Source organism: Pteronotus mesoamericanus, unplaced genomic scaffold (assembly GCF_021234165.1).
Source record: "Pteronotus mesoamericanus isolate MK-2021 breed Mesoamerican mustached bat unplaced genomic scaffold, CSHL_Meso_final contig_73, whole genome shotgun sequence".
Lineage (NCBI taxonomy): Eukaryota > Metazoa > Chordata > Mammalia > Chiroptera > Mormoopidae > Pteronotus > Pteronotus mesoamericanus.
This window is the reverse complement of record NW_026555245.1, coordinates 19,516,944-19,544,525: the sequence shown is the minus strand read 5'-3', so window position 1 is coordinate 19,544,525 and position 27,582 is coordinate 19,516,944. Positions and strand designations below refer to the sequence as shown.

The following is a 27,582-nucleotide window of genomic DNA, read 5'->3' as shown; positions in this document are numbered from 1 at the left end:
GCACAGCAAAGGAAACCATCAACAAATGAAAAGGGAACCCACTTAATGGGAAATGTATTAATCAATGATACATCCGATAAGGGGTTAATATTCAAAATTCATAAAGAACTTATAAAACTCAATACCAAAGAAAACAAACAATCCAATTAAAAATTGGGCAAAGGACCTGAATAGACACTTCTCCAAAGAGGATATACAGGTGGCCCGTAGATGTTTGAAAAGATGCTGAACATCACTAATCATCAGAGAAATGCAAATTAAAACCACAATGAGTTATCACCTCATACTTTTCAGAATGTAATCATCAATAAATCAAAAAACAAGTGTTGGCAAGGATGTAGAGAAAAGGGAGCCCTCATGCACTGTTGGTGGGAATGCAGATTGGTTCAGCCACTGTGAAAAGCAGTATGGAGCTTTCCCCAAAAATTAAAAACGGAACTGCCTTTTGACCCAGCAACTCCACTTCTGAGAATATATACAAAGAAACTCAGAACATTAATTTGAAAAAATATATGCACACCTATGTTCATTGCAGCATTATTTACAACAGCCAAGACTTAGAAACACCCCAATTTCCCATCAGTAGATGAGTGGATAAAAAAAGCTGTAGTACATTTACACAATGGAATACTACTTGGCTGTAAAAAAAAAAGAAGGAAATCTTACCTTTTGCAACAGCATGGATGGACCTGGAGAGTATTGTGCTAAGTGAAATAAGCCAGTCAGAGAAATACAAGTACCATGTGATTTCACTTATATGTGGAATCTAGTGAACAAAATAAACTAAAAAACAAAATAGACTCATAGATACAAAGAACAAACTGGCAGAGTTTGAGGGGCTGGATGAAAGAGGTGAAAAGAGTAAGCAAAAAAAAAAAAAAAAAGGCAAACAAACTCATAGGCAAAGACAACAATACGGTGATTACCAGAAGGAAAGAGGGGTTAGGGGAGGTTGGAGAAGGTAAAGGGAGCATAAATGGTGATGGAAGGAGACTTGACTTGGAGTGGTGAATACACAATGCAATATACAGATAATGTGTCATAGAATTGCACACCTGACACCTATATAATTTTATGAACCAATATCACCCCAATAAATTCAGTTAAAAAACGACTGTTTGCTGAACAAATGAATTTACTATAGGCTTTCAAAACCCAAACAACTGAGATGCTTAGGATGCAAAGAACTCTCTGACAGGTGACACAGAGCACTGCTGGCAGCCTCTGAGGGCTCAGAGCGAGTGGAAGGGTGTGGGGAGAGTAGAGCTTGGCAAATATTACCCAATGTCTTGTTTTGTTTTTTTTCAATACATCTGAGGATTTAATTTTACTTTTTGGTGAGAACATTTAACTTCTCTCTTAGCAGACATCAGTTACAATACAGTTTTAGCAACTAGGGTCACTGTATTATGTATTAGCATCCCAGACCTTATTCATCTTAGAGCTGAACATGTGCACCTTTGCCAGCATCGCACTTCCCCCAGACCCCACCTCCTGGCCACCACTTTTCTACTCTCTGTTTCTGTGAGTTTGGCATTAAAACATACATCCATTAACAATGAGGTCAAGGAGAGACAACTCAGCAACTTGGAAAGTTATTCATAGAATTTTAAATAAAAAGATATGGTTACAAAATAATACACAATTTTGTAAAGAGTAGTTTTCTCACATGTACACACATACACGTACATACACACCTCAAAAGAACATACCAAAATGTTAATAATAATTAGTAATAAGTGATATAGGATTTTTCTTTTTTTTACTTGTTGAATGTTGTAACTTTTTAATGTTTTTCATGTGTTTCTTTTATAATTATTTCTAAATCATTATTTACATTCTTTCCTTTATAAGGGTATAATTGCGAAAGGTAAAGAACTGACAGGAAATTTCATAATGGAGATAAATTTAAAGAACTATTCTATTTTCATAAAAGAGAGATCCATCCATACGGGAACACTGGCTAAATGAGGGTTTATAAATTGGAATGAGCTGTATAATGTAGTAAAACATTGATTGTTCAGAATACATTTCATCTAATCTTGATTTCTATTTCCACCACAAATCTCTCCCTTTATCCATCGCCAAGTTTCTCTAGTATAGATGGCATTCCCTTGGGCAGAAGGAGCTGCGTTAGGTATGTTTACTTATTTATTCTCCAAAAAGATATTTTTAAACCGCCTCCGCATGGAATAGCCCCAGGACTTCACAGGGCTGCCTCCCCGTTGAAAACAGTTTCACCAAATTCATTACTTATTTCTCCAGATTTACATGTTAGACCTTTTATTGGGTGGCTGCTATGTTAGCGCCATGTTTTGATGAGATAGGATAAATAAGGCTGGAACCCCTAAATCATGCCCTTTAAGAGTAAAACAGGTAGAGAGGTGGGCATTTTTAAGATTGATATATTCAGTAAAATATGAAATACAATAGTAAATTGAGAGAATGAGACTTGATTAAAGGTCCTCATCCCTAGCTACACATGGAAACTAACTCAGGAGGCTTTTGATAAAATAGACATGCCTTCTGCCACCACCACATTGCATTAGCAGATGTAGGACGAGGGTTCAGCATCCAGATTTTTAAAATTCTTCCCAGATGATTCTGATTTAGAGCCAACTCTCAAGGCCCACTGTTTTTGCAATAACTGATCCTGCACACAGAATAGGAAATGCTGGTTGAACTGCATCTTGGAGGATAAATAGGAGTTTTATGTCTAAAGGCAATCTAAACAGATTCAAAGTCAAGAAGCCAGGCCAGGACCAAGTGCCTCAGCATGACAAAAGCACGGAGGATGTAGTGCAGGCGTGTGAAAGGAGGGAGGGCATGGGTACCCACACAGGGGCAGAGAGAACGTGAGGGGCTGGAGCTCATGGTGAACAGAGAGAGCTGGGCATTAGGGTCCCAGCGCGGGCCATAAGACCTGGTCGCGACTCCAGGTGGAGACAGAACAGGCCACAGGCAGTTAGTACCACAGGGCAGGATTTGAGAGACATTTTTAAGGCAGAAGTCACCAAATTTGACAACTGTGTTGTTATCTCTTAGTAACATCATTTCTGAGATTTTTTTTGAGCCTTCACTCTTGTATTTTTTTCCTGAAATAATAGAAAGCATTCCCCTGTATTCACATATCGCTGCTATTTCACCTTTCCTCTATATGCTTAGAGAATACTGTAAAAAAAAAAACAACAACCCTGTGACTATGTAATAGAATGAGATGTCATATATATATTCATTTACATTCACATATATTTCATGTTCGCCTATACATCTTTTTTTTTTTTTTTTTTTTTTTTTTGTATTATCAGCAATCACCTTCCCCAGGGCACATACTGAGAATAAGCCTGGAAACTCTGCGAGTACAGCAGCAGGAAGAATTCTATGATCCTGACACTGTCTGTGTTCCATTATGCTCTCTCACTTGACATTTGTGAATGGAAATATGTCTGACAAGTGTAAATAAGGGTGTCACACCTCAGACGAGTACCCATTTCCACCTTGCCATGCCTTATCATGCGTGTGTTCAGGGATGAACATGCTGTTATGATCTTCCAGTATCTTCTCAGCTGGAATTTTGTAGAGTACAATGGTGAATTCTGTGGTTTTCAAGGTGTAGACACATATTTGCTTCTTTCTCCTTGCAGAATTCAGCGCATTTTCAAACACCTTGAAAAGATGTCGGAATGAGAAAAAGAAATACTCAGTGTTTAGCCAGCGGACAGAAGAGGCGTCTGCCACACAATACTTCCAGGTCAGGGAAGTTGCCCCAAGTGGAATTGGCTTGTTTCAAGGTGATGCACACCTGCAAATATACCTGAGCAGGCTGGTGGGTGGAGAGGAGACGATTGACACTGTACTGCAGAGGTTTTGAATGTATGGTCCCCTGGGCAGCAATGGTACCATCACCTGAATTAGAAGCCCCACTCTGTCACTTACCAAGTTGTCAGGACTTGGACAAACTTCTGTATCTCTCTGAGCCTCAGTTTCCTCAGCCAAGGAAAATAATTCATCTGATTGTTGTGATGATTTAATTTGATGTTAGGATGTATGTGAAGCACTTAGAATGGTGCCTGGCAAAAGAAAACTAACAAATGATGGCAGTCACAAAGACGATATCTATTGCTGTCACTGCTCATGGATTTGTACGCACCACCGCCCTGACCTGGCGTGCCTGGCACGGGGTTATCACCATCACTACCTTTGGCCCCACCCCCACCCTTGAGCAGGAATTCTATCCAAGAACTGTTTTTCTCTCTGGGCTGATAGAACGCACTGGGGCCACCCATTTTGGCCCTAGCCTCTTTCTCTTATCTCTGTTATTTTTGATCTGTGCTCTTTTCCGATCCTTGGCTTTGGGAAGGGTGTGTGTATACTTACCTGGTCAAGATCTAGGCCTCAAACTATTGCGTGGAGTAGCGGTCAGAAGTCTGGTGTCTACTTAGAGTCCGAAATGTCACAGACAGGACCAGGGTGGACTGTCACTGCCTCTGTCAGAGCCTCAGCTTCCCTGGGTATTAGGCTAAGCCTACCTGGCCAGGGTGGCTGTGAGAACCAGATGCTCTTGGAGGTGCTGCCTCGTGGCTTGTTCACTCTCCCTGTTTCTCTTTTCCTTACAGTTTTATGGCTGCATTTCCCAGCAGCAGAACATGATGCAAGATTTTGTGAGGACAGCCACTTACCACAGAGCCATCCTCCAGAACCACATTGACTTTAGAGATAAGGTAATAATGAGAGCAGGTGATTAATCTCTTACTAATGGTTATTAACCATATTAAAAAGTTTTGTCAAAAACTAGAATCAAAATTAAGCTTTGGTAGACCCACAAATTCCACACCTAACTATGTACCCTTCAAAATTGAAAGCAGGTATTCAAACAACTGTTTGTGCATGAATGTTAAGCAATACCACTCACAATAGCCCCAAAGCAGAAACAATCCAAATGCTCATCAATTTATAGAGAGATAAATAAAATGTGGTATAGCCATACAACAGAGTATTATGAATGTTATTTATATTTCCATTATCCATAAAAAGGAACGTAATGCTGATACACACTTCAATGTGGATGAACCATAAAAACATGGTAAGTAAAGGAGCCAGTTACCAAAGCTCATATGATTCCGTTTATAGGAAACATCCAGAATAAGCAAATCCATGGAGAGAAAGCAGACTAGTGGTTCCCAGAGGTTTGGGGATGGAGAAAGCGGGAGTGGCTCTTAGTGGGTACAGGGTTACCTTCTGGGGTGATGAGAATGTCTTGGATCTTGGTAGAGACAATGTACCACATACCACTGAACTGTACCCTTTAAAATGGTTGATGGCTAATTTTATGTTATGTGAATTTTACCTCAATAAGGAAATTATTTTGAGTGCCAGGAACTCTGGAGACTACATGGACGATGCTTTGGTGCAAGAACAGGTTAAGAACTTTATTACTACATAAGGACTAGCTCTTATTTTATCACTTTACTTCATTTTTTTTTTTCATAGACCTCACAAACACCTGCATTTATTTCCTTCACAAAATGGATCTGAACGAAGAATGATTGTGAACACATTCTGTAAGGGTTGTTTATTATTCTCCTACCTGTTAAACAGACAAAATGTTCAAAGTACTATACAGTTCATCTCAAAGATAAGAGTACTGCTCAGCAGTGGAATCAGCAGTCATAGGACCTAGTTTCATACTTTCCCCACATGTGATCTTAGGCAGAACACTAAATTTTTCTTAGCCTCACACTCTACTCCACTACCATGGTAATTGTAGATCCAAGGCCTTTGAGGCTGTAGTATTAATTCCCCAGGAAGGGTTTGGTGGAACATTGAAATAATGACCCAAATGACTCATGACTCCCTGGGTCCACATCCATTTGCAAAGTCGTGCAGCTACTTCTTTCATCAAGAAATAGTCTAATTTTTCACCCCCTATCTCTGTGCTGTCCTTGTGATGTACTTCAATCAATAGAATATGACAGCGGTGACATTGGTTGAATTTTAGCCTAGGCCTTAATGAGCCTTGGGGCATCGGTCTCACCCTCTTGGGACCCTGAGAGCACCCGTCTCGGGGGAAGCCCAGGCTGGCCTCCCAGAGGTTGAGAGGACACAAGGAGGCGAACTGTGGCTGTCCAGACAACGGCCAGCACCAGCGCCAGTCATGAGTGAGGCCACCTGGGACCTCCCAGCCCAAACACCCCTCCAGCTGAATGCAGAAACATGAGTGAGTCCAAGCAAGACCAGAATGGGGAGAAATAATAAATTGTTTCCAGTTTAAGCCATTGCATTGTGACAGGTTTGTTATTGCTGCAATAGCTAACTAAAGCAGAGAGGTGATGAGTGAAAAAGTTGTGATAAGTAGGCCTCCAGTTGATTTGCCTGTGGCTTTCTTTCCTCTGTCATCTCCATTCTGCTATTAAGCCCAACAGAATATATATATGTATATATATTGCATTTTTCAATTCTAAGTCCCTATTTGGCTCTTCCTTGTATACTCTGTCTTGACTGACACTTTTCTACTTTTCCATTGATTTCAGCAGTGTTCATGATTACTAATTGGAGGTTTTTTAAAAAAATAATAGTGGCTTGAAAGTTTTTGTCAGGTAATTCTAATGCCTATGTCACTGCTGTGTTAGCTTCCGTTGATGACCTTTTCCAAGAAATTGAGATTTCTCTGTTTATTAATATGCCAAGAAATTTTTGATTGTATTCCTTGCACTTTCAATATTATATTGTAGGACTCTAGGTGTTGTTGAAAGCCTGTGGATAATGTTGATATTTTTGCTTAAGTATTCATTCAACCTGATTGGGTTCGGGCTGTGAGTTCCATGCCACTAGTTGGTCTTCTGAGGGCCCTGGTTCCTACCTCAGTTCAGTTTTCAAAGCCTTAGCAGTGCTTTTTGGACTTGTTCCATGTGCAGTGGTCCTTTTAGCACCTAGGATGTTCTCAGTTCTGGTTTGCTAATTGAGATCAAATTCATGTGTGTACAGGTTGGGATAAACCAAGGAATTTATATATATATAAAACACCCCACTTTTATGAGGTTACTTTGCTGAGTTCCTTCCTCTCCATGATATTCCTGGTACTCTTTGGTCCCCTAAGGACACTTTTCAGTCTCTGGGCCAAAAAGCTCACTCTGCCATGCACTTCCATGACTTTGCCTACATATTGGCCAAACAGAGGGGGTGGGACAATAAAGAAAGGATAAAAGCAATGAGGTTTGGTCCCAGCCTTTGGAAATGGCAGCACCATTGATTGCAAACAAAGGTTGCCCTCTCTAGTAGCTTTGGCTCTTGGAGGCTGATGTGACTACCACAATATTCCTGGGGGCTGGAGCATGCACAAAAGAAGGAAAGAGAAGGGGGAACGGGAGGGAAGCAGCCAGGGGGATAAAAAAAACAGAGGGTTTCCACACTTTCTCTGGGCATTAGGACTTCCCTTTCCGGATGTTGGAGCCAGAACTAGAAGGCATCTCCAAGAGTTCCCTTGTCAGCACACTGGTGCCCACTTCTGGTGTGTTGCGTCTAGGCCATCATTTGGGCACCAGGGGGTATGGTTCGGTAGTAGTTCAAATTCTGGTCTTGTTTCCCAATCTACCTGCTACTGTTTATTTTTCAGTCTTCAAGTAACTGCTTCATGCATTCTGTCCAGGTTTTCCAGCTGTACTCAGTGGAAAAGACAGGGTGAAGTGGCTCTCTACAACTTACCCAGGACAGGAGATTTTCTAAAAGGAAAATCTAGGTACTTAGGTAGGGTGAGGGTGACAGAGACAAAGGTAAGACAGAAATGGCCATGTTTGACTAAAGGGCCTCATGTGTCTTGTCATATGTCTTGAGGTGCCAGGACCCTTGCTTTGCCAGGGGGAGCATGTCTGTTTAAGTTATGAAGCTAACATTCCTAATGAGGATAGAGGAGACAGGCTTGTTTCTTTTGACACCTTATCTGTTACTCAAGATTGTTGGTAAGCAGCCTAATTGACCTAAGGTAGGTTTCTTGCCAACTAAAAAAAAAAACAAAAAACAAATTCAACCTCAACTATTAATCCATGGCTTGACGATTTCAGGAGGCAATGCTTTCATTTACAGAAACTTCCCTCCTTCTGAATTTGTTTAGTTTGAATCTATAATCTATTCTCTCTTATCTATAATCTGATTTTAATTTTGGTTATAGCTTTTAAAGACCACTCCCCAAACTACTAGTTGTTCTAATTTGCATTAGGTGACTCTTTCTCAGAGTTTCACGTGGATTACGTTACTTGACCACTTTATTTGCATATCTTTTCATCTGTATAAATGAAGATATTGGATCAGGTCTTCTTTAAGGTCACTTCCAGCTCTAACCTTATTTGATTCTATAAAATACCCCTTTTCTGCCAGACTGAAATGGGCTTATCTGCCCATGAAATAAAATAGGCATTCATCTGTTGGGGATTATGAAGGTGATAATTAATCACATGGTTGATAATTAATTATATCCCTTTCCCCCTCTGAGTTCTGAACTGATTTAGAAGTAGACACAGATGTCAAGTAGAAATCATAATACCAGTTTTATTATTGGAAATGCTGTTGGGAGCACAGTGTTTGGACCTATGTCCAAATAGATATTCCTACTTTGTTTTTCCTCCAAAATAAAATTTTCTACCCACTCAACAACTGGTCTCCCCAGACAAGTCCAGACCCTGCCCAGCAAGCTTCCACAAAGGGGACTCAAGAACGTATGCTTCAGTAGGGAGTGGGCAGGCTGGCCCCTGAGTGCCGGGCTAGACAGGCGTAGCCCTATGTCTCAGTGAGATGTGTCACTTCCATCATGCAGAAAGAAGGAAAAGATGATGACCATTCTTACTTCCAGTACTTCTCACTCCTGCATGGAAATATCCCCTCCTCTGAAAACTGGAAGAAAAAATTGTCACAGTTTTAGTGTCCCAGGAATCTCCTCAGTCCCAGACAAACTAGGAGGGCAAATTAGGAGGGCTGGTCACCCTAACTCCAAATCTACCGCAAAGCCAAATCCTTAAGAAACCTTTTTTGTTTGCTTAATTATGCTGAAGACCATTCTGAATAATCTGTGTGTCCATGGAGGATGCTATTTTTTTTCACTAAACCCTTGTATTCTTTCCCATTGACACTGCTTACCTAAAAGGGCTTGATTAATTCCAGTGGCTATTATTGATCGTATACAGTGGCTCAGTACATGAAAGCACCATGCTAAGAGCTTCTCATACATTGTTTCTGTCTTAGTTCAGGCTGATATAACAAAAGTAGAATTGACTGGGTCATTTAAACAACAAACATTTATTTCTCATAGTCCAAGATCAATGTGTCTGTGAAATTGGTGTCTGGTAAGGGTTTGTTTCTTGCTTGTAGATTGTAGCCTTCTTGCTGTATCTTCCTACGGCTGAGGGGTAGAGGAAGCAAGCTCTCTCCTGTCTCTAAGGCAGTAATCCCATCATAAGGGCTCCGCTCTTGAGACCTAACTACCTCCCAAAGGCCACATCTTCAAATACCATCACATTGGGGATAAGAATTTTGGAGGGCACAAACATTCAGCCTATAGCAGCTTCCTTTAATCTTCATTATGACGTCGCTACTAACATTTTTGCCATTTTAAAGGTGAGGGAGCTGTGACCTGGGAATGTTGATAATTTTGGTACTTGATTTAGTACAACTGGTAAATGAAAGGCCAGGATTTCCATCCAGTTAGTCTTACTTTAGAGCCCACACACACAACTTCTGAAAGGTACTGCCTGTGGGAAAGCAGACTGAAATCATCAAGGGAGACTTTTGTTTCTTTGGATTTAATGATGGGGTGAAAACATTGTGGTTTCCTAAACCTCCTCATGTATGCATGAGGCAGCATTGCACAGTGGGGATGTTCATCAGTTCTGGAGCCAGGATGCTGAGTTGAAACTCTAGCTTGGCCACTTCCCATGCACCTGCCATAGACTTTCATCCTATTTACCTTGAGATTTTGCACAGGTTGTCCACCATCTCTGGGCTTCAATTTCCTTTTCTATAAAAGCAGAAGCTACTTCCCAGAGTCTTTGTAAGGTTAAGAAGATACCGTGTATATCAAGCGCTCAGTACATGGCTCGCATATGAGTTCAGTACCTAGTAGCAAGTGTTATTATTATTGCTTTTGGACATGGTGCTATAGTTTCCACCTCTACTATAATTTTAAATCTTTCAAATTTTGATTTTTCATTCTGCCTCTTCCATGCAGTTTTAATGAAAATCCATTCTTGGCCAGAGCACTGCTGGCCGAGAACTCCATTTGGAATCCATTCAAGAAACTGACCCTGCTGGAACCCACCCCATTCCCCTCCTCAGAGTTTCTGTTAATTGCCATCTGGCTATTTTTAGTTTCTTCAAGTGTGTGCTGGGTACAAGCAAGGGAAGTCCATCCTGCTGAGGGTGTGGGGCTGTGTGAGCTGTAGGGTTTTAATTTGGAAATGTTTTGACACTTCATTTGTCAGGGCACCCGTTGCTGGAAACTTGTGAAAATAAGCAGGAGCCAGGAGTTGGTTTTCCCCCCGCTCAAATCAGTGTTTTCAGAAGAGAGAATCCCTAGTCGCAACAGCTGCTTAGTGCATCCAAATGTTGGCTTAGGGAGGGAGGGGTTCAGGGATTTGAAGGCTTCAAATAAAACAAATAACAGCAACAAACATGCAAAGCAACCTGTTCAGATTGTCAGCTGATATTCAGATTTTCAGAGTCTGGGCTTAAAGCTCTCTCGGCATGAGCTTTCTTTGGGCTTACCATTGGTTTGGTCAAAGGCCCTCGAGTTCACTGTAATCCTGCTATGAAATTTTCCCCCCACTTTAAAACACTGCGCACTTTGGTTACCCTGGCACACTAGTGGGGCCTGACCTTAATTATTGGCGCGAATGAAGACTGCAGCACAGACCTTCTAGATAGTCCTGTCTGGATGTGATGAAATAGCTTTTGCTTTCTTAGATTTTTTTTTTAACCTCTTTAATGAGGGCATGAATGACATTCAAAAAGCTATACATATTTAATGTACACAACTTGATGAGTTTGGAGATAAGTACACATCTGTGAAATCATCACCACAGTCTTATCCAGCACTTCCAAAAATTCCCTCCTCTTCTTCTTCTTCTTCTTCTTCTTCTTATGGGATAAGAACTTAATATAAGACCTTCTCTCTTAGGAAATTTTTAAGTATGCAATACAGTATTACATACTCTAGGAACTAGGCTTTGCCATAGATCTCTAGGAATTAAGAATTAAATTATTCATCTTGCATAACTGAAACTCTGTACCCTGTGACTAATAGTTTCCTGTTTCCCTTTTTCCCCAGTCCCTGGAAACTACCATTCTACCCTCTGCTTCTATGAGTTTGACTATTTTAAATACCTTATATAAGTGGAATCATGTAGTATTTGTCCTCCTGTGTCTGGCTTATTTCACTTTGATAATGTCCTCCAGGCTCATCCATGTTGTCACAAATGGCAGGATCTCCTTTTATAAGGCAGAACAATATTCCATGGTGCGTGTATACCACATTCTCTTTATCCATTCTGTGAATTCTCCACTTCTCACTCCTAAACATCATTGTTAACCTGGTGACAGAATCCTTGTTCAGCGCTGTGTAGGGAAGTAGGAGGAAAGGAAATAACTTCCCGTTCCTGCTTAGGTCCTTTGCATTTCCTATCTCAGTTAATCTCATTTAATCTTCAAGTGTTAGTCATTAGGTTTAGATCCTAACTCTGCTAATTTGATTCTTTTTTTAAACTTAAAAAGGTAAAAGAATTTCCTAAAAGGATAAAGGAACATTGAGGAGCTAGGCTTAGAGGCTACCTAAGCAGAAATAATTTCTAAACTCATGCTGCAGAATTGACCTCAGAAAGGCGGCAGTGCCACCGGACACGGACACTGCCTTGTGTGCAGCCTTCTCCAAGTGCTGCATCAAATGTTGTCCTCAGAACCTCCCTCTGATGCTCTGGCATCTGTCAGTAGCTGTGACCTCACCTGAGTGAATTCTGCACCGTCCCAGTCTTCACAATGAGCGTCTCGCACAAGGTGCATTGTGTTGGCAGAGCCTCAGTCATGCTTTAGCTATCGGGGTGCTGGACAGAAGCGTCAGATACCTTCCGCTTCCCCAGCCAGAGGCTTCTGCTGCCTCTCAGGTGGAGCATTCCCCAAACATAGGAAGGGGTCAAATGAGGAGAGGTACAAAAAATAATATATACTTGATAGTCTAACATTATTGGTAAAGGGACCAGATCTACATGAATTTAATTAACTTGCTTTACTGTTCACATCTACTGAGTGGTAGATCTATAAGCAAACTCAGGTCTCTGTATCAAAGCCTGTACTGCAGGGTGATTTGGAGATCAACAGAAAGCCACTCTTTATATGATAATTAAATTGATATTTATCTATGTGATTTTTGGTATCTGTATGGGGGTGGAATTCGTGATAATGAAAAACAGTCTCACGTACATATAACTATATATAAATATGTACATATATAGTTGACTGTTGAACAACACAAGTTTGCATTGACAGGTCCCCTTATATATAGATTTTTTTTTTCAATGCATACACAGTCAGTCATCTGTATCACTGGGTTTTGCATCCATAGTTGGGAATTTTTTGTATGCAGAGGGCCAACAGTATGCATTGTTCTATGTCACTTTATATAAGGGACTTGAACATTCATGGATTTTGGTATCTGCAGATGGTTCTGGAATCAATTCCCCACAAATACCAAGGGATGACTATATATTTTTTGAAAAGACAAACAAACAAACCATAATGAGTGTATCTGTGTGTGTATATTTTTTATGGTTTTATTTTTCATGTGACTTGGGTTTTGCAAGCTGCTTTAGTTTCAGAGGACTGCCATAACAAATTACCACAAATTGAGTAGTGTAGAACACAAATGTATGGTCTCACAGTCCTACAGGCTAGAAGTCAGAAATCAAGGTTCTGAAGTCAGAAGCCTTAGAAGGCTCTAGGGAAGGATTCTTCCTTGCCCCTCTTACCTTTTTTGGTTGCTGGGAGTCCTTGGTGTTCCTTGACTGGTAGATGCATCGCTTCAATCTCTGCATCCATTATCACATGGCAGTCTTCCCCTGTGCCCATCTCTGTGTATGGATTTCTCTCTCCTTATAATAACAACAGTCATATTGGATTTAGGGTCTACCATAATCCAGTATGATATCTTAACTTGCTATATCTGTAAAAGACCCTATTTCCAAATAAGTTAATATTCACAGGTTCTGGGTAGACACAAATTTTGGGGGACACAATTAAACCCAGGAGAGAGGACAGGGTTCATGTTAGGTCCTATATCATAAGAACCCCCCCCTGAGATTAATTCTCTGTAATAGAGGTTGAAGAAAGGGAGATAGGAAATATATTTGTTTGAATTGATCTCTTTGGCTTCTTAGCCCTAAGAGGGCCTCTCCATGGATTTCCTGATTGTGAATATGAAGCAGATGGCATGTCTGTGCCAGGGTTCTCCTGAATTTGAATAGACTCTGCTCCTAAAGCGTACTGGAGGGAGATGCCAGAGTTGGCAGAGGAAAATGCTTTCATTTGGTATGAAAACAAAGTGCAGCTTTCAAGGAGAGCCAAGAATACTGAAGAAACAATGGCTATAGACTGCTTTTAGGGTATTGCAAAAGAGAGAGCTGAGGCTTTAATGCAACAGATGAGTTTCCAGTTAAGATATCTGTACTGAAAGCACATCTCTGCAGCTTTCAAGATGGTGACATGTGACCTTAATCTTTCTGAGGTTATTTTTAAATTGGGACAAGAAAACTTAACACATGGTGGATGGAAGAATTTAGTGAGCTATCATACGCAGAGCCTCAGCACAGTGTCAGAATGCAGTGGGCATAACTGGGGAATCTGAGTCCGAAGTCATTGGCACTACAAGGATATGGCTTGACCTAGGCCTGTTAGGATAAACTAGGTTACACTCCTGTAACAATCAACCCTCAAACTTCAGTCATTTAAACCAGCAGATCTTTATTTCTTGCTTATGGTCCATGTCTACTGTGGGTTAGCAAAGGGCTGTGCTCCCTCACTCCAGGACCCAGGCTAAAGGGACAGCGTCCCTGTGACATATACTAGTTCCTGTTGCAGAGACAAGGAGGGAGGAGCAGATCCTCCTGAAAATGACCCATGTTACTAATGACCATATTACATGGGTTCAAACAAGACATGTGACCATTGCTAATTTCAAAAGGGCAAGTGAGTACAATTCTACTCTGTACCCATAAGGAGAACCAGAAGTATTTGTTAAATGGCACTAATGACTATCATAACAGATGGCACTTTTGCAAAATCATTAAAGAAGGGACAGATTGCTAAGGTGATATTCTCAGCTCATCATCTGTGCATGGGAGGGAGCTAGGAAAACAAGAGGGGGTTTGAAGGATTAATATTTCACTGATAAAGTTTATTGGTTAACTTACTGGTAACTTCTGCCTGGTGCATTGCCTACCCACTGAATGCAAGGCACTTTAGAAAGTTCCTAGGCTTGAATTTCCAAACTTTTCACATTACTTCTAAGATGGCACTGTGAAGGGCCAACTACTGACTTTGCAAAGTCTTACAAAGAAGACTCTATACAACAGTAACTTCTAAAGTAGTTGACTTTTTTTTAACATTGCTTTCCAGGATAAGAATGTAAGTAGATAAAGAAGATAAAGTTAATAGCAACAGTTAAATTGGACAAAACAATCAAAGAATAAGCAGTTCAAAGCACTGTACTACCGTCTAATCTTTTCTGGCAATGAACCAGGAATTGGGTTCCAGTGAACTTGGAATGAGCACCTGAATCCTCTTCTCATTTACCTTCCTCAGTCTGAGGTATCAACACCATCACTCAGGTTCAGAGTGGTGGCTTAGGTTTAGATGTTCCAGAAACCCAGAAAAGATAGAATTTTACATAGCTACCACCATTTCTAGGTTCCCTAGATCACAGATAGAAGCGGGACTGAGGGAAAGAGTGAAGAGGGAAGGAAGGAGAGTTAGTGTAAGCATGTCAATCACTGAGTTGGCCGCAGGTGTGAAAAACTGTTCCATGTCAAAGGACATCTACAGAAAGGCCACATGAAGCCACTCCATCTTCAAACAGTTCATCCAGGGGAAGAAAGGAGAATGATTCACCCTTCGGCTGCCATTTTCCCTTGGTCCAAGGTGTTAACTCCCTTGCTGCTCTAAGGTGCTCATTCATGAGTGCCACTTGGGCCCTGTAGCACTTGCCGCAGGCCTCAGCAGCACTGAGGAGCTCTGTGGTAGGAGGCAAGGGACAAAATGCTTGTGGAATGAGTGAGGTGAGCACTTTTTGTGCCATGAGGAATAGGAGAAGCCCCTGCAACAGACGCCTTATGCAGTAGTGTCTGCAGCAGCAGCAGGAGCAGCAATGAAACAGCTCCAGTTTTTAAAGATCAGCACAGGCAATCTCTAGAGCCACTCTGGCCGGAGAGCAAGGCGAGTGTTCCATTCTGGCCTGACACAAACTCTGACTGTGTGTACAGTGTTTTCCCCTTCTCCATGGTTTTGCTTTGGGAGGTTTCAGTTACACACAGTTAAATGGGGTCCAAAAAACATTAATGGAAAAATTCCAGAAATAATTCATACATTTTAAATTGCACTGTTCTGAATAGCATGATAAAATCTCATGCTGTTCTGCTTCATCCTGCCCAGGATTTGAATCACCCCTTTGTCCAGCGTAGCCCTGCAGTACATGTTCCCAACCGTTAGTCACTTGGTAACCGTCTAGGTTATCAGATTGTCACAGTACCATTGTGCTTGTGTTCAAGTAATCCTTATTTTGCTTAACAATGGCCCCAAGTTAATTCACATATTTTATTACAGTATATTATAATAACTGCTCTATTTTGTTTTTGTTGTTAAATCACTTATTGTGCCTAATATATAAATTAAATTTTATCATAAGTATGTATGGATAGGAAAAAACATACACACACACACACGTTTCAGTATTATTTGAGACATCCACTGGGGGTCTTAGAACATATCCCTTGAGGATAAGGAGGTGCTACTGTATTATAAACATCATCCAAGCCATGGACCAGGGTGGGAGTCAATCTAGACTTTTTTTTTCCTTTCCAATCTCCAAATTCTTTGGCTGATAACTTGGCATTTTTACAATTCCTCCATTTCCCTCTGTTCCACACTAATTTGTAGTTCTCATTCTTGTATCTTTCCTAGAATATTGCAAAAGTTTTCCAATTAGTTTCTCCACTTGTACCAGTTAAGATATCTTTGGCTTCAAGTAAGAGAAAATTCCCACTCAAATTAGCTAACGCAGTTGGAGATAGTGTGACAAGGAGGTGTTTTAATCCAATTACTCTGAGCATCGAGTCCAAATTTAACCATGTTCAGGAAAGAAGAGGCATCTTCTCTGTGTGTCTGTATCAGAAGGGAGGAAATCTTTGCCAGTAGCCCACCTGCAGACTTCCCTTCAGGTCTCATTAACACCATTGTGTCACACACCCAAGTCTAAAGCCATCACTGGCAAGAAAAATGGACCCATCTATGATTGCCCTAGACAAATCCAGTCCCCGCTCTGGGACTGGGTGAGAATAACCACATGGAGGAGGGTAAATACTCAATAAAATTGAGGTTCTGATAGGAAGGGGGAAGGGACAGACATTGGATAGGAGCCACCAGTGTCTGCTCTGCTACCTCTGATCTTGTGCCCTCCGACCTAGATCACCAGAATGATGCTGCTGACTATGCAATAATTAAACTTTTCAGGATCCCTCTTTGCATAAGGACCAAGTTTAAGTAGTTCTTAGCCTTGTATACAAGACCATCTATCATCAAGCATCTGCCACTTTCCCCAGTTTTTGCTATTGCTGTGTTCATGTCTCATCCGCACTCCTACTTCCACCCTTAAGACACACGTCATGCTTCTAAAGGAATTTACTGTCTCCCCACTGTGTCTGGCTCTAGGCTTCTTGGGTGCCTTTTTACACATGGATCCTCCCTCCTTGAGCTCCTGTCCCTCCCATCGTTCAGGTGGTACCACACTGATTCACCTTGCGATTTTCACTACCCAGGCCACCTCAAATCTCTCCAGAACCCTTGGTAGAATAGAGTATCCCTCCTTCATATTCTAAATGTGCTCTTTATAGAATTCTAGCATTGCCCCTGCACACGTTATTGTATTGCTTTCTTACATATGTCTTTCTCCTTACCAGTCATGCTGTATTCATTCATCTTTGCATTCCCTGAATCTCGCAGTGCTTGGCAAAATGGGTAAAGAGTAGATGCTTAGTAGATGCCTGATGAATGGATGATGAGCCTAAGGGTTTAGAGCTGAGTGACCTAGTCTGAGTCTATTGGCAGCCTTTAAATGGTGTTAACCAAGGTGAGATATCCCAGAGTGATCAACATACATTGTATTTTCCATAAGACTGGAGGGAAATAGTTGGAGAACTGGGAGAAGGGTGATTCAAAGATTGGTGATGCGTTTACCTGTCCTCTGCCAGAAGACCAGGCAGAGTGGAACAGGGTGCTCATAAGCACGGATTCTCATTATTGAAATACAGGCAGCCCTTTGGCAGAAAGCATGTTTTCACTGCACAGCAGATATAGAGTTCTGTCTTATGTGGAGCGGCCACTGTAGAATTTTTCTGCCATAATTAAAGTACTAAGCATTTGAACAAGAGGCCCATATAAGCTGCAAAATCCACAAAGAGATGTCTTCCACAGCCCTTGAGATGATTTGGAATTTTTCTTCGCTGATAAAATCCAGAGTAAGAGCTGTGATGGGCTGCAAAGGCTGTTTGTTCTGTGCTTATTCTGTTACTGCCTAGATGCTGATCGGTCAATAGTTTGAACAGTGGAAGAATTGGGTGTAGTCTACGGAAGTAAGCGGCTGCTGACAGGTAGCAGTGATGATGAAGGCACGTGGCAGTGCGCAGGACCATGAGGGACATGTAACTTTGTGTGTGTCTATACTTTATGTGCATCTATAGATGTAATAAAATGATGGCTGGCAGAAGCAGCGATGGCAGTGGAAGTGTCCAGGTGGGTAGGACACAGAATTTAGGAGTATAAGGCACACAAAGATGGCAGTGGGGATATTGCAGTTCAGAGCGGCCATTGATATGCTCAAGAAAATAAAGGAAAAAAGTGAGTAAATAATAACTGTCATAACTGGAGGAATTGGCTATAAGGTAATCAGAACCTCCATATTGGAAGAAAATTATGAAAATGTTGGGGTAAAAAAGAAAGCTAATATGACCAATATTACTATAGCATGAACAGTACAATGAATAACTTAGAATGGAAGACGAGGGGAGTGGCTAAAAGCATTAAGTTCGAAATAGATACATTTGTTTTTATCTCATCTCTGCAACCAACTTATTAAGTACACTACTTTAACTCCATCTTATTCTCAGCCTCTTTATTTACAACACGAAGGACATGTTTGTATCCACATTATAGACTTGTCATCACAAGTAAATAAGTAAATTGAACTACTAAACAGACATAACACATAATAAGTATAAAACAAATGGTACATACTTACTTTATTTTTACTCTATTATTCAGAGGTTGTTTTGTTTCACACTTTCATAAGGACCTGGATATTCCTTATTAATTTTAAGCTAGTAAATCCAATTAAATAGCTTTGAACCCACTTGGAACCTTTTAGCCCTGTCCAAACATTTTGCATGATTTCTTTGCCCAGGAGACAATAAGCACATGTATTTAAAATCACCTCTACAAGTGAAATGATGATCCTAACATTGAAATATCTTTTAAACTTTACTTACAAATAAATTCATAAAACTTTTGGCCACTGTTACATGGACCAGTTGTTGACTTTTCCCTATTAGTCCTGGCAGGGATTTCTCACTATTTTCTGGCATTCCCCCATGCAAGTCCCAAATTAATCATGCCTGCAGTTACTGCCTGTGCAGCCAGGGCCAGCTGAGGATGAATTCTCTCTCTAGAGGAACATTGTGCACAGAACTAACTGGATTGTAGTATGATAAATGGCAATGTCAAAAGTAAATTATCCTTTGAAGGATGCTTAAGATCCCTAAATCAGAGTAGATGTGCTATGCTGGTAGAAGGCGCTTTCTCAAGGAGGTGACACATTTGCACCATATCTTCTAGATCGTGACTCTGTTCTCTGTGGCACTGAAACGCATTACTGTTTATTAGTTTGTTCAACAAAGATTTGGTGAGTATCTCTACTCCTTTCCAGACCTCATATCATATCAGAGATTCTATAGCAAGAAGCAGATGGCAGCCTCTCCCTTAAAAAAACTCACAATCCAGAGTAGGGAACAGACATTAATCAAGTAATCAGTCATTGAATGAAGCAGTGTAACTGTGATGAGTGTTAAGAAGGAAAGATATAAGGAAGTTGTGATAAGAAAGCACCAACAGGAGAACTTACGTCGGGAGAGGAGCGAAAAGTAGGAAAGTCTTCTGTGATGAGGAACTGTAGGCGTCTGAAGGACGAGCTGGTATACCAGTCAGGGTGCCTGCAAGGAGAGAGACGGCATACCTGACAAGGCACTTTAGGAGAGTTAAATAATGGGACTATTTAGAAAGATGTGGGCAGAGGGAAGGGCACCAGCGCAGGGTTGTGAAGCACTCTGGCACTGGCAAGAGTGGTGTCTGTTACCACCATTAGGCCTAAATGGGCAAGGGGAAGGGGTGATCACTGGAAACCTGACGGAATGGTCGTAGCTCAAAGGGATGGAGGCCCAAAGAGAGCTGTGGCTTTTGGGGGGCACAACCAATCTGTGGAAATCCAGGAAGGAAGAAGCCAGGAGAATGAATCATCTGACCACACTGTCCTCACTCCTTCTGACCTCCTGTTCTCTTTTCTCTTGACTGATCCCAATTAGAGTCCAATGGCAAGGAAGCCCAGTGGTGCAGTCCATGTAGGTTAGACACTTGACAAAGAGCAAGATGGAGAAGAGTGAAGAAGAGATCTGGTAGAACAAACTGAAGAGGTCTAGCACAATGGGCATTGAGTAGGTAACATGTTTTAAAAATTACCACAGACTGATATCATAGAATGTAGTGGGGAGCGCCCCAAGTAAGGGGAGCACCAAGTACTAGGGTTCTGTAGCAGGAAGAAGCACAGAACCTGCCCAGAATGCCACTGTCAGGGCGAAAGGCTGCTTCAGGTAGTTAGAGGAGGAATCCAAGGGACCTGCTTGGATCCAAGTCAAGGAGGAAGGACAAGAATCATGAAAAGAGCCAGGGTAGGAAGTTTCAGGTCTGAGAGGAGACTTGAAGGCCAAGAAATGAGAAATAGGCCAGGAAGCAGAAGAGAAGGTTGGGTGAAACAGTTCAGGATATAAGGCAAGGGCAGCCTGAGCGCCACTGAGTGCTGGCTTTGGGATACAAGAACACTCCCAGAGTCCAAATGGCTGGCAGAAGTCATAAGCCTTTCCCAGAGATATTTCAAGGTGATGTTGGAATTAGGAGACCGCCATACTGAGGCATCCCACTCAGTCATTCAGTCAACAAATACTTATGAGTGCTTTTTATGTTTCCCACTGCACTAGGTGTTAAGAGAGAAATGATGTGATTATTGTCTTTGAAGAACTCAAAGACTAAGCAGGGAAAATAAACATGTAGAGAAATATTTGTGATATCCTATCATAAGTACTATTAAAGAGCTCCATCCCAGGTGCCAGAGAGCCCAGCCTAGACTAACTGGAGACGTGAGGTAAAGCACCCCTGAGATGTGATATCTTCTCTGGGTCTTCAGTTCCCCAGGTAGAAAAAGGAGAGGAAAAATGGGTGAGTATTTCATCCAAGGGAAATATGTCAGTTTATGCCAGCTACTAAAACAAATGATTCCTAAATTTCAGTGGTTTAACCTAATAAAATTTATGTCTTGCTCATGCCATGTGCACTGTGTTCTGAGTAGTTTTCCCAAAGTGGTGACCCAGGGATTCAGGCTTTTTTCGAATCCAGCAGGTGGTTTCCAGTGCCCTGCAGAGAGTGTGGGGAAGGCTCCCTCAGCCCTCAACCACCTTGGCCCAGATGTGACATGCATCAGTTCCCTTCACATTCCTTTGGCCAGCACTAGTCACGTGGCCACATGTAGAAGCGGGGGGGTTGGGACATGTAGTCCCAGCTGGGCAACTTCATCACAACAACTCTACTCTGAGAGAGCATGAAGCTTTGGTAGGCTGTTAGCTGCCTCTGCCACAGGGGATCGCGCATGTGGGAGCCTAGCATCAGGGAAAGGGATCCAGTTGCTGAGCCTAAAGTGTGAGGGGAAGAAGGAAGAAGAGAATTAGAGAAAAAGAGGCCAGAAGAGCCTGTCATTGCTGGATTGCTTAGGTCCAAGGATGACACACCAAAGTAACTGGACCTTCTCCAGCCACGTGGAACCATCAGAGGTGGTTACCCAGGGCAGGACATGATTAGATTTATGTCTCTTCACAGTGTATCCTTCTCTCTCTCTCTCTCTCTCTCTCTCTCTGCTACACAAAAAGTGAGCCATGATGGTGCAGATTGTTGAGCACTGGTTTCTCATTCCAGCTCTGCTACTTCCCAGCCTTGTTGCCTTGGGCTGAAAATAGTCTCTCCAAGGCCCAGTTTCCTTATCAACAAATGGGGACACAACTACGTATTCTCCATCCCAGGGAAGCATGAAAATCAAATAGTTAGTGTCAGGGGAATGTCCTTGGGAAACTGTAAACTGCTTTGCAGTTTCAAGGGGATTTTATTACTCTCTATTGCCTCTGCTGGAGGGAGATTTTTCCCTAGGGCAAGAAAGTATGTCATGTCTGCCAAGGTCCTCACATACACCCAGTTCTGTGATGGTCTACAAATGGTGCAACAAAAAATAGGCTCAATATAAACTTCTGTGAGGAGAAGAAAGTATGACTCGATGTAGCTTCCAAGGCTTCCTGAGGTATCATGCAACAGAGTGTAACATAATTTTCTGTGCTAATGTTCCCCTACCTCCCAGTCATGGAAACCCCAGCTGGAAAGGGCTGAGGTTATATATTTCCATTAAAGTGTAAATACTTGCTTTGACCATTGGTTTTGCACCAGAGAATTTATCCTAAGCCTTCTACAGCTTTGCTTCCATTATTGCATGGCTTACATAGAGAAGGTAAAATGTCCCTCTCCCTCTTCCCCCTCTCCCACCAGTCCCAGACTGAAAATTCACTTACTACCTTTTAAAATATATACACAGGTTGTAAGTAGCTGGCCTTATCTGGGGAATACTAGCAAAAGGTCAGATTCTTTTTCAAGGCTTATGCTCTGTTCTCAAATAGACAAACAAATAAGGTTAATTTTGGCTTGAAATTAGATAGACATAAGGTATTTGGAAATTGCCTCAGTTTGTAATTTTTCTCCTGCAGATAACATCTAAGTCTATCAAGTATCTTTCTGCCTAATGGACTAATTTGCCAAAAGTGGAACCATATCAAGCTCCCTCCCATCTCTGCCCCTTTTCTCTCTCACCCCATTCACTTTCTCCTGTATGTCTCGCCTGGCGGTAAAAAATTTCTTTGGTTTTTAGTCTGTAGGATGAAGAGAACTGAAAAACAACTGCTCTAAGATGTGCCTCATGATACCCAAATGAAAGGGACCAAGAGCTCCATTCACCCATTCTAGGGCACCATCGCCAGAGCAAGTGGGCGCACTATTTGTTGTCTCTTAATTTTATATCCATGTTTTGTATTGAACATGGGACCTGAGGTATTATATTTTTAATTCCAGAAGGCTCTGCAAAGGTTTTTCTGGATGCAGTGCGTCTTTTTTGGTGGTCATGGATTGTAACCTCCAACTTAAGAGCTTCCACTCCCTGAACAGCCCTCATGGGTGTTCTTGTAGTGGACCATGGGTCCTGTGAAGATGATGCATTTCCTAGGGAGGATGAGGAGAAGTGAATATTGGTATTTCTAAAACTACAGACAGCCTGACAGCAAATTCCGGAGACTGGATGACATTTTAAATTGGTAATGCTCCTAATTACCCAAACCCTAGGAAACCATATGGAATACAGTCACAGCTCTAGAATTAATATGAGCAAGCACTGTGAACCCATTACTAACAGCATGTTCTCTTAAAATAATGGCACAGGATCAGTGTCAGCCCAGTGTGGGGTTGCAGTTAACACACACACCCGTTAGGAAATCTTGAGATTCCCTAATTTTTGGAAAATTTTTCATGCTATCAAAATTTAAAAAAACCACCTTAACTAAGTTTTCCTGCAAAAGTAGTATTTTGTCACTTTGTCAAACATTGCCCAATGGTATTCTGTGTTAAAATGTCATGTTTATATTTTTAATATTGGTATAATAAGTCCTCCATTGAAATCCTTAACATCGAATCCTTATTAAGCTAATTAATGATGCTCTTTAGCAAACAGATTCTTTTTGTAAATGTAGAAGGCTCAAGGGAAGTAAGTATAAAGAGCTTCACGTGACACTAAAAATAGTTGTTTGAATTATCAAACCTCCCAAGCCTCAGGGGGATAACCACTTTTGTTTTGGTCTTCTTGGTTGTCTCCCTCATCGGGGCTCCAAACCTTATGAACAGTTTGGAGAAAAACAAATGAGGTAGCTAACTGCTCAATAGATTAGGTCATTCATTACTTCTACTGTGGAATACTTTGTAAGCTAATTATTTTATGCTAGCATAAGTATTCCCATTCATTGCAAAATGCCAATCAATAAACAGGCTAGGAAAGAAAAACATGTAATATTTATAAAAATGAATTTAAGTAAGCAATATATGGTTTTATGGAACATGAGCTTGGAAGGCAGAAATATACAGATTCAACTCGTAGCTTCTGTACTTACTGCTGGGCGAACTTGGGCTGGTTGTTCAGTGTCTCTGATTTTCAGTTTCATTGTCTATAAACTGGGCATAATGATGCTATCTACTCATATGTTTATGATAAGGATTTACAGCTGAACTAAATGACTTTCTCAAAGCTAGTTGTAAAAGATGCTAAGAATAAAAGTCACTGATAAATACGGAAATACAATAGCCTGAAATTTCAATGATCGGACAAGGCTATGGCTTCAGCAGTGTTTGAGGAGAGGGGTGCAGAATATACTATGCACCTCTTGCCTGTTAGCATGTAGGCCTAAGTGTTGGTCCTTTTGTGCCAGTGAATTTTGGTTTTTGTGACTTTAGTCCCAGGTCTGAACACAGAGAATAAAGGAACAATTTCTGTAGATTCCATCTATCCACTGCCTTGATGCCTTCCACATAAACCTCCCAACTTTGTGGAGGGAGCATGCTAAAAAACAGAAACCTCACTTTTAATTTTTAAAGATGTCATTTTCAGTTATTTCTGAAAATTTTATATTTTATACACACACACACAATTTAATATATAATGATATATGTAATTCTAAAAATTATTCGAGACAGTGTTCACCTGGTTCATGCAGACTGATTTGGTAAGCAAGTTCATTCATGTCCCTCCACTCTTCTTGGCTCTGACCATCCTAAAAACAGTCCATGTTACAAGAAAACTGTAATAATAATAGCAATGATTGGAAACCGCCAATTATGTGCCGCATGATTCATAAATCATATTACTTAATCCCTACAGCAAACCTTAAGAAGTAGATATTAATAACCCTGTTTAACATAAGAGAAAAAAGGAGTCTCACAGATTCATAACTTGGCCAAGATAAGACCACTTGTAAATATCACAGCTAGCATTAAGTCTGATCCCAGTGCTCAAGGTTGGCCAAGCACCTGTGTGTGTCTTCACGCTGTGTTTGCATTCTCCTTTCCTTCTTGTCATTCAGATGGGAAGGAGGCCTGGATTTTAATGAGGGATAGCATGACAGAGAGAGAGGAAATTCATCTTTATTTCCTTCCAGGTCGTTCTAGATGTTGGTTGTGGATCGGGAATCCTGTCGTTTTTTGCTGCACAGGCTGGAGCCAGGAGAGTCTATGCAGTTGAAGCCAGCTCCGTAGCCCAGTATGCCGAGGTAAGTGACATTCATATAGCAGCTATTCCTTCAGTAAGCCTCCAGGGACTTTGTGATGGACTCTTCCAAGTAGGTAATTTAGAAGAATTTTTTCTATACCAGTTTGATTTTTTTCCTATTAAGATGTTACTGATGAAAGAGTCCAACTTCATTGTAGTAATTGATATGAGAACAATTATTTTAAAAATTTCACAGTATTGAAACTGTAACAAAACTTTCTCCCCATTGACAAGGTTGCAGGTGGGCCTTGCAGGAGGGAGGTGAATGTTTTCTTACCTTTAATGATGTACCAGGGTGAGGAGCCAAACCTCCCTAGAGCCAGGTTTATTTTTTCTTTAAGCACTGTACTGACAGTAGCTGCACCACTCACTTTAAATTTTACTTTTGGTTTAAGGGGCTTTTGCTACATGGTTGAGCACAGACACCTGTCTGTGTTTCTAGGAGCTGTTTCAGATTTTAAGTTCTAACTGGAAGACAGGGAGGTGCTTTGTTTTAAATATAATGCTCTATTATCTTTACATAATGTGAACAAAGAGAGAATAAGTCCAAGAGTCAGGTAATAATGGCTTATCGTAACATTTGGATATAATAATAACCCAATCAAGCTGCCAAGTTTGGATGTGTGTGTACTCAGGTGAACAGGGTAATGGGCTTGTCATTCACTCGTGAAGGAGGCCTGGATTCTAATGAGGGATAAGACGGCTGAGGGAGAGGAAAGCCGGGCTGCTGCTTCTGGTGAACCTCACGAAACTTTCCTCCAACCCTCGACCGCTGGTGGCTCAGAGCGATGTTTGGTTTGGGCTAAGGAAGCAGGGAGAGACTGAGTCAAGTAGCCCAGTAGCATGCTGGAAGGAGAGACCGCCAGGGCCTTGTGGCTGGCATGTCATTGAACTCTTTTTCCTTCTTTCAACAAGTCTTGGATGAATATGTTTTGGTCATTTGCTTCCTCAACAATTCTTAAAAGTCATTTTTATTAAATAGTGAGTGCACACAAAGAATATTTGTTAAATTTGAACAGTGTAAAGAACAACAATACAATAAGTGTGTGCCCATGACTCTCTTAAGAAACAGGCCATTGACATTTCTGGTAAAGGTCCATGTGTCCTTTCCTGATCATTTCCCCTTTCTGTCCTGAAAAGAAGTAACTACTATTTTGAATTTTTGTTTATCATTCTTCTGGTGTTCCTTGTAGTTTTATCACATATGTTTCTGTCCTTGAAAACAAACCCTTATGAACTTTCCAAAAATGGAATCATAATATATATGTTCTGCATTTGGCTTTTTTTAACGCAACATTATGTTCTTGAGGTTCATTTTGTTGATGCATACAGCTATTCTTTATTCATCTTCAATGCGGGATAGCGTTATGTTATATGAAGTGCTACAAGCTGTTAGTTCCCTGTGCTGTTGGCAGTCTTTAGAAGTCTTCCATTATAGAAGTGTTATTGTTATGAATACACTTGCGTGTACTCCCCACTGTCTCTTTGCTGGAATTTCTCAGCATATATGCAACAATACAATTGTGGGATCATAGGGCAGGCATGCCTTCACTTCTGCTCCATAATGTGAAATTGTTTTCCAGAGTGGTTGTACCAGTTTTCGCTCCCTCCAGAAGTAAATGAGAATGCCATTGTTATGCAACTTTCTTAGCACTGGATATTGTCAGGCTTTGGGTTTTGCCAGTTTGCATTTATGACATGATATTGGCGGTTTGAATTTGTACTCCCACTAACTAATGACTGAGCATCTTTGCCAAGTGTTTTGCCCATCTTTCCTTTCTCTCCTGGAAATACCTCTTCAAATGTTTTACAATTTTTCTTTTGAACTGTTTTTCTACTTTGAGCTCATTTCTAGGAATGATTTCTGTATTTAGATATTAATCCCATTTAGTTTTATGTGTGGAAAATATCCTTTCCCAGTTTGTAACTCATCTTTTCTTTCTCTATGGTCCTAGTAAACTGTAAATACGGAATATGTAAATAAAAGAGGAGAGGAGAATATAAACTTGTATAGAGAGAGCCCCAGAGATAAAAATGTCCTAAGATTTTAATAGATCTGAAAATGCAGTCTTAAGGATGGCAAGTTGAGTGCAGAACTTTGTCTGAGGTGTGGTTTATTCATTTAATCATATCTGCATTCTGTTGCACCCATGATTCTGTTTGTTGAGAATATAGGAGAAACAGTATGACTAAGGTCTATTCTGTATTTAATGAGCTTCTGTTCTAGTAAGAATCTGATCTTGTTGTCCCATATCTGACATTTCCTGGCCTCCCCCCGACCCCCAGCAAAAAAAAGAGGCGTGACTTAGGGACTTTCTTTTTCTCATATAGCTTGTTTTCTCATACATGTAAATGTGGTTTGAGACACATGAGATATTTATTTTTAAAACTTTAAAAAATCTAATACTCCTCATCATAGTATTTTAAGGGACGAGAGGAAGAAGCTAGTTAGAGATGTTCTTGCATTCCCTAGCCATTGTCCAGTCTCCGTCCCCAGGGGAGTCTCTCAGTAGTCACCGGCACCACATGGGGGGAGCCGGGCTAGAGCTGTCTGTGTGATTGGTTTCTCCAAGAGCATCCCTATTCCGATCAAACATGTTGCCAGGGCTGTGCAGAGCGGC

General features: G+C 41.0%; 1 protein-coding gene across 1 annotated transcript in view; it reads left to right on the top strand.

Annotated features, from left to right (window-relative positions):
• The window catches only part of LOC129078504 (histone-arginine methyltransferase CARM1-like), a 153,624-nt gene that overhangs the window by 38,984 nt on the left and 87,058 nt on the right, over positions 1–27,582 (top strand). The window contains exons 3-5 of the mRNA XM_054583311.1: positions 3,645–3,751; positions 4,617–4,721; positions 24,852–24,962. Coding sequence (XP_054439286.1) covers positions 3,645–3,751; positions 4,617–4,721; positions 24,852–24,962 — 323 coding nt within the window. The remainder of the gene's footprint in view (positions 1–3,644; positions 3,752–4,616; positions 4,722–24,851; positions 24,963–27,582) is intronic.